The sequence below is a fragment of the Silene latifolia genome, chromosome 6 (assembly GCF_048544455.1).
Source record: "Silene latifolia isolate original U9 population chromosome 6, ASM4854445v1, whole genome shotgun sequence".
NCBI classification, from domain to species: domain Eukaryota; kingdom Viridiplantae; phylum Streptophyta; class Magnoliopsida; order Caryophyllales; family Caryophyllaceae; genus Silene; species Silene latifolia.
Window position 1 is genome coordinate 1,734,424 of NC_133531.1, and position 8,442 is coordinate 1,742,865.

Genomic DNA, 8,442 nt, shown 5'->3' on the forward strand with positions numbered 1-8,442 from the left:
CAAAAAGCATATCTCTTGCCTTGCAAAAATTTCTTATAGCTCGAGGCAGTAACAAGAAAAAATTATTCTTCAATGAAACGATTTTAATTTAAACATAATTTTATCGGTTTATCCAAGTAGTTGCCACTTTAAGTTACTCCATCCTCCATATACAACACTTCTAACACTTCTAAGTTCTAAACGTACATCTAATTGAACATGCTCCGCAATTTAAATAATAGATAGAATCATAGAAAGTATCATATTCGCGTTTAAATTTGATTTTCAGCGCCACATAATTTAACAACAAACTCAAACTCCACAATTAATCCGAGTTTAAACAACAAAAAATTATGTCCTCGAAGAATATATCTTCTCACCACGTCACATATTAAGTGTGGCACACATAATCCATCATTTATTTCCATGGACCTTTAAAACAAAGGAATAAACACTAATGTTACTTCCCAACACCACAATATGTCTTATACGAAGGGGACCTAACCAATGTAACCACTCCCACGTCCGATCCATTTTGCCCTACATATAACACACAATCAACATCTACAACAAGGATAATGTTATTAGTAATCTAATAATCTTATGATATTTTCATTCCGATATTAATTGTTAATAGATAAAGTCGGTCTTTGGTTTGTAATGTGGTGAACGATATTTTCTTGTACCAATACGAGACATTTCTTTTATCAACGTGAGACACTGTATTTGAGCATATGAGTATATAACACTAACCGTGTGAAAGTTTATAACAAACCCCTACTTTCAGTACAAACGCATATGATATGTATCTAAAGATTATTGTTTTACGTATATAATACTTGATCCATAAGTCATCTTTCATGTATCCGTTATTATTTTTATACGAACTTCAATTGTTGAAATGCCCTATATAATTATTTCCCGATATCCTTAATTTAAGACGATTTAACATCGAATTAACACAACAATAAACATTTGGTCTTATAAGTTTATAACACTATGTAATACGTACGTACTACTAATCCACTTCAATTAAGAACATTTCTTTTCGAATGTACGGTGTACCTACCATTATCCATTAATGATATGCCAATTGCCAACAACTTCTTGCTTTTATGTAAACTACAGTTGGTGTTCGTATTGCCGTCATAGCGGGTGCAAAAAATCTCAGACAATACGGTTTGTGTAAAGCGATTTTATATTAATATAGTTGTAAAACGGATTCAAACATAATTTTAATAGTGGGTAAAAGAGGTTATTGTACTAAATAATCCTGTTTTATGATAAATTTATGTTAAACCGTTTTAAACAAGTATTTGTGACAATGAAAAAATTACAATTTCATGTCAATTTTTTTTGTAAGATTATGAGTAAATCACATCTTCATTTTAAATCTTAGATTTCGCCGCTACTAATGTTAAAACAAGTGTATTACACTCGCCGAGCGCTACAAATATCTTATCCTGTAATTCGGTTTGAAACAACCATTGTAACACTTGATCAACAATACATAAACAAAGCTCATAGTTTAACAACTATGGAGTATTTAACTAAAGCTATTAGTAGATATTATAGAACTACCATTAATGAGGATTTGATTAATCAATTAAGCATACGTAGTCGTAATATCTATCAACATCGTCGACATAAATTCTCATTTAAGATGAGTACATTGGTAACATAACACGTAGGAAACTCTCAAACTCCCACAACTAACAAGTGCTAAAACTAAAACACTTTTTGACACTTTGATCTAATGCTAATCCTCTTTTCTTTTTTAACCTTAATTCATCGAGTCTCGTATAAAAAAACTAGAAAGTTTTTACAGAAGAATTTACCTTGTACAATTACCTATTCAATCGTTGAAATTTTTCGTCCCCCTTGGGTCAAAGTCATGTTTACGACACTAGACCTGTACTCGGGCCGGGCTGGCCAGAGGCGGGCCGGGCTCTCCTGGTCAAACCCGGACCAGGCCAGGGGGAAGGGACGGGGTTGGTCGGGCCGGGCCGGGTTGGGATATGCTTGACCCGGGCCAGGACCAGAGGCAGGCTAAGGCCGGGCTGGTGGGCCTTACCATTTTATTTTTTATTTTTCCTAAAATGGCGGGTCAAGGACGGGTCGGGCTGGAATTTCAGGACCCGGACCGGGCTGGGTCAGCCCGTGCTGATGGCCAGCTCTATACGACACTATCTACAAGAAGGATAATGTTAGTTATGACACTTTCATTCCCACATTAATTAGTGATGGATAAAATCGGACATTGATTCATGAAGTGATGAACGATTTTTCCTTGTACCAAATACTAATATGAGACATTTCTTTTTATCAACCGAGATATCATATATGATTATAGGGCTTTGTTTTTTACGGTTGAAAAAAATTAAATTTACTAGAGCTGAACTGAACTGAATTGAGCTGAATTAAACTGAAATAAGCTGAATACAAGGCAGAACAAAAATGACATAAAACCCTCTTCTTTTGGACTGAAATTAGCTGAATTGAACTGTACTAACATGAATGGCCATAAGCTGAACTGAATTGACTTGGCCTGAACTGAATTGAGCTGAAATTATAAAAACTGAAATTAAGCCCAAAATAACCAATTAGTAGATTATACAACTGGTTGTATGTAGTTTATGTGCAACATTTTCAATGTTGTCGAGTTTTGTTATAAAGTTGTGCTTTTTTTACTAACAAAATTTGTCGAAATAATACAAAGTTATTGAGCTTAAGAGGAATAATTATTAAACTCAATAACTTTTTAAATTAGCTCAATAACTTATAAAATAGCTCGACAACTTTGTGTAAAGAACTCAACAACTTTGAGGCGGTTGTACAATGCTAATATACAACTGGTTGTAAGATAGTATTTGTGCAAAATAACGGGGTCTAAGCGAACGGAAGTTTATAACACACTTCTGTTTTCAGTACAAACGTATATGATTTGTATTGATTGTTTTACGTCTATAAATTATGTAATCCATACACAATCTTTAATGTAATCTTGTTTTTATACGAATATCAATTATTAAAATGCCCCATTATTTGATTATATCCTTAGTTCAAGATCGCCTTGTCGGTAAAAAGTGCATATTATTTTTATTTTTTATCCTACAGACAGATCCAAGAACATCGCCGATTAATCCCAATTTGGAATACAGATATAATTACTGAAATAGACCAAAACAGCAACAAAGATTTGGTCTTATAAACACAATATCTACCAAGCAAAGTCTCGACCAAATACTGGGATAAAGCAAGGTTACTATAGAAAATCGTTGAATGGATCTCGGATTTGCAAGACCCACTTTAAAGCCCTGTTTAGTAAAACTAACTGAAAAGGTAGCTGAAACCTGAAAAGGTAGCTGAAAACTGAAAAACTAACTGAAACCTGAAAAGGTAACTGGAAATTTGGAACTGATAAGGTAGCTGATTATATAAAAAAAGTGTTTGGCAAACTAACTGAAAAGGTAACTGATTTTGATGAAATGACGTAAAAAGATATGATAATTATTTAATAGTATAAATTTAAGGGGTAAAAACGGAAAATCAAAACAAATCAGGTACCTGAAATTTCAAATGCTACTCTAGGTAGCATTTCATTTCAGGTAGCTTATTTGGTTAAATAAGCTTCTTGCCAAATGCTTACAAAAAAATAAGGTACCTGAAATTTTGGTCAAATAAGTTATTTTGACCAAATCAGGTACCTGAAATGTCTTGCCAAACGGAGCCTAAGATCCATGAACAATGTTTTGTATGGGTAAAAAAGGGTCATTTTTTTGGGTGTAAAGGAGTCACAAAGGCAATTTTAATGCTGACGGGGTTCGACTCAGCTCATTGAGTAATCAAGTATTTATACAATTTACTGACGAAGAGAATACAGGGATGGCGTGGGAAAATGTTGTCTAGAGCAGGGAAGGAGGTTCTAATAAAGGCGGTAGCCAATTCGCTTCCTACCTACGTGATGAGTGTCTTTAAAATTCCAGCGAATTTCTGTGACGATCTTCGGTCAGTGGTTTCTCGATTCTGGTGGGGAAAGAGCGATGGTAACCGTGGGATTCCATGGGTAGCTTGGAAACGAATGTGCCAGTCGAAAAGCAGAGGGGGTTTGGGTTTTCGCGATTTCCGTCTTTTTAACTTGGCTTTACTGGGTCGGCAAGTGTGGAGGCTCATAACGAACCCAAACAGTTTGTGGGCAAGGGTCATGCGGGCTAAATATTACCCGTCGGGGGATGTGATGACGGCTGAAATGGGTCACAATCCGAGTTATACTTGGAGAGGCTTATATGAGGCCAAAGGGGTGATGAAGCGGGGCTTGAGAAGGAGGATTGGAGACGGAGCGTCAACCTCGGTTTGGAATGATGCGTGGGTGGCTGGTAATAATTCGGGTCGTGTTATCTCTCCATGTCCCCCTGGATGTGAAAACATGAAAGTGGCCGAGCTTTTGCAAACTGGTGATGCGGGGTGGGATATCGAGAAACTCGAAACTTTATTTCTTCCTTTTGAGTGCGAGAGGATTATGAGAATGCGAATAAGTCGTGAACGACCTTGTGATGTGTGGGCTTGGTGCGATGAAAAAGACGGGTTATACACGGTGAAATCCGCTTATAGACGGTTGGCAGGGGAGGAGCTTGAGGGGGGGGAGACCTCGAACTGGGAGCAGGAGAAATGGCTTTGGAACAGGCTTTGGAAAATTCCGGTATGGCCCCGAGTGAAGCTTTTCTTCTGGCAGCTGTGCAAAGAGGCTTTAGCGACAAAGGCGAACATTGTTTCCCGAGTGGGAGGTGAGTTTTCTTGCTGCTCTTTCTGTAATTCTTTTTCTGAATCGAGTATCCATTTGTTTCGGGATTGTCACTTTGCCAAACGGGTGTGGGAGGGGTTGGGTTTGGCCGTGGAGGAGGAGGAGGGTGGAGGGAGCATCAGGGATTGGGTGGAGAGCCGATGGAGGGGGCTGGGGAGGATGGAGCAAAGCCGGTTCATGCTAGGGTGTTGGGCGTTATGGGAGCATCGGAATAAGATTGTTTTCGATGAAATGGGGGCTGACCATGGAGCGGTGGTTAAGAGAGCGAGGGATGTGGGGGATGAAATTGAGGGGGGTGGCTGGTCGAGGAGAATGGGCATGGATGGAGGCAATGGTCAGGATGCGGGGTCTGTGGGGGAAGGATGGCAGAAGGCGAAGGAGGGTTATGTTAAAGTAAATGTTGACGCTGGGGTTAAGGTGGATGATGGGGTTGGGGTCGGATGTGTATGCCGTGATGATCAAGGGAAAGTGCTATGGGCGATGTCAAATGGCTGGAAGGAAGCATGGGAACCGCATGTGGCCGAAGCTGTTGCAGTCTTTGAAGGTCTCGAGATGGCTTTACAAAAAGGACATCCGAATGTAATTGTTGAAAGTGACTGTCTCCAAGTCATAGAAGCGTTGAAGAAGAAGAAAGAAGGCCGGTCCGAGTTTTATTTAGTTTTAAGTGACATTTTAAAGGTTGCATGTTCTTTTAATTCTGTTATTTGGTCGTACACTAATCGCGTAAACAATTCGGTTGCGCACTCGTTAGCTCATTTAGTTCCTAGAGTCTTTGGTCGATCGGAGTGGGCGGATATTTTGCCTCCGATAGCGAACGTTGCTGTTATTGCTGATTCATTAATGCATTAATTGTACCCTTGGGGTGCTTTCTCAAAAAAAAAAGTATTTATACAATTTACTAATGCTAACAAACTACCCGGATATGCAAAAGATTACATGAGTAAATGACAACTAATAAGATTACAGAATATATTAGTTACATGGAAAAGATAAGCAATGAATATACACAAAGATTACGAAATCTTGACATATGCACTAGACCAATTATATTGTTACGGAGATTTTAATGGATCTGGGGCAAATTGGAAACAATAAAAGAGTCTGAGTTAAGAAAATGAGATACTATCACAATATTACATAATTCACAAATTTTTATTGAAGACGAGCATATCCATCACAAGCTGAAGATGGGTCAAGTAATACTCAAGTGGGTAGATAAGACAAAAGCAGGATGCTACTCCCTAGGCATTTTGCTTTTGTCTTATCTACCTATTTGGGTATTATTTGACCCGTCTTCAGCTTGTGACGGATATGCCCGTCTTCAATGAGACTTGTTATACATAATTTCGGTACCATCAATGGTATTTTAGTAAATTATTGTTGTGTTGTGTCCATTGTCGTTGCATCAAACTTACCTTTTTCATACTTCGCCAAGACTGTCTACTCGTCTAGCTAGAGTTGCATGATGGCGTAGCTGTGTCCTTCCCTCTCTACTCGTCTAACTAGTCTTGCTGAAGACGGGTCGGAGCAAGTGACAGGTAATGTCACTCACAAAACGAATTGGGGGACAAGGTGGGGGCACCCCCATGTCCTTCCCTCTTTCTCCTCTATTTGGATCATTTGTGAGAGAAAATAATATCTGTCACTCCGGAGTGACGGATATGTGCCGTCTTCAATGAGATTTTGTGAACAAAAAATTATCGACAGGTCGACAAAAGAGGGCTTACAAAAAACACTGTATTCCTAAATAATGAAAACTTCGAAATTTATAGCTAGCTTTACCCCCAAAAAATTTCTATCATGTAATAACTCGGAATCTTAATCCCGTTATTTACATATTAGTAGAGCTGGTCATCAGAACAGCCCGACCCGACCCGGACCCGGCAAGCCTTAGCCCGTTATTTTATTCAACTTGGCCAGGATCAGCTAGGCTTTGACCCGCCGTTGGATCGGGCCTGGTCCGGATCCTAAAATTCCAGCCCGGCCCGCCCTTAGCCCGTCATTTTAGCAAAAAATAAATTGGTGAGGCCCGCCCTTTGCCCACCTTGAGCCCAGGCCCGGGTTAAGCATATCTTAGCCCGGCTTGGCAAGCCCGCTCCTCCCCTTGCCCTGGCCCGGGTCTAACCAGGAGAGCCCGCCCCGAGTACAGGTCTACATGCCAGAACAATAGAACGAATGTGATAAATTCATAACACTAAACACTTGATAAACAATACATAAACAAAACACATACTTGTCTTGTTTGATTTTAAACGCACAATTGTGAATTCGTAACACTTGCTTGATCAACAATACATAAACAAAACTCATATTTAACAACTACTCATATTTGATTAAATCTATTGCTTAATATAATACTATTACAACTAACGAGTATTTGATTAATCGATTAAACATACTCATACTAATCTAACAAATCTATCAACTAAGTACCAAAACTAAAACACTTTTTGTACACCTTCATCTTAATTTCATCCTCTTTTTCTTTTTTAACCTCAATTCATGATCTCGTGCAAGAAAAATTCTCACAGAGACCACGAATTATAATAGGAAAATGCAATAACGTCACTAATAACACAATATCCTGATTAATTACTTAAAACTAAAATCTTACTTTCTTCATTTAAGAAATTCCTCTGTTTTTTAATAAACTCTTCGACTCTCCTATTAAACTCTTCATTACTCAACTCTTCCTCTTCGTCACTCTTTGCCTTCGCTTTCACTTCCGTCTCCGTTGTCGAAACTTCATCACATCCGACTTTCCGACAAGGCACCGTCGCTGACCGCCGGAGCTTTGGCTTCTCCACAAAATCTATCGCTTCGGACTGGCTTCTCCGGTATACTTTCTCCGTCACTTTTCTATCCACCGCCATCTCAACCGCCGCCGTCGGAAATTCAACAACCTCGGCAGCCTCAGACTCAACTTCGACGCTGACGTCATCATTTTTCGTCGAATTCTTGCCGGAATTCTCCGTTTTCGACGGCGAAGAGTTCGCAAACAGAGTAATAACGATAACGTTACCGATAACGAAAACGAAGCGAGGACTGAACAAAATCGAGGATAATCGCGGCAAAATAACGCCGGAAAATTCAACAACCGTCGGAATACACGACGAAATCCACGAAATCACAATTGAAATCAACGTAATTGCGATCGTTACCTCAATAGTTCGTACAATATTCGCCATTTTTCGGAATTTTCGATATCGTCGCATCGCTTTCTCCTTCTCGATTTTGATCATATCGATTTCGTAAATCGTGTCCATATTTGAAATTTTTTAACGTGAAAGTGTGAAAATGTGAAATTATTAAAAACTGTGTGAAGCGGTTAATTTTTGTTTAGGTTTGTTTTAGAGAGATAAAGAAGAGATAGAGAGGGCGAAGGTAGTGAGAAATGGAAGAGTGTCGGGGTGGTTTTATAAGACGGTATGGCTCCCTATATATCCAAACAAATTAAATTAAATAAATAATCTTATCTTTATTAATTCAGAAGACAATACACAATCCACGGCGTGCCACGTCATTAATTCGGTTTTTTTTTCTTTTTTTTTTGGAAATACATGTTATGGTGGGACCCGTTAGTGTACAATGTATTTATTTCTTCAGAATTCCGGCTATACAAACATGCGACAAATCCCGTCTTAGAACAAATACTATGAAAT

The 8,442-nt window shown here is 38.8% G+C and overlaps 1 protein-coding gene across 1 annotated transcript; it reads right to left on the reverse strand.

Moving 5' to 3' along the window:
* Window positions 1-7,368: 7,368 nt before the first annotated feature.
* On the reverse strand, window positions 7,369-7,968 carry LOC141586771 (uncharacterized). The gene has a single exon (XM_074408099.1). It carries the CDS (start codon window positions 7,966-7,968, stop codon window positions 7,369-7,371), a length of 600 nt encoding a protein of 199 aa, XP_074264200.1.
* Window positions 7,969-8,442: the final 474 nt, after the last annotated feature.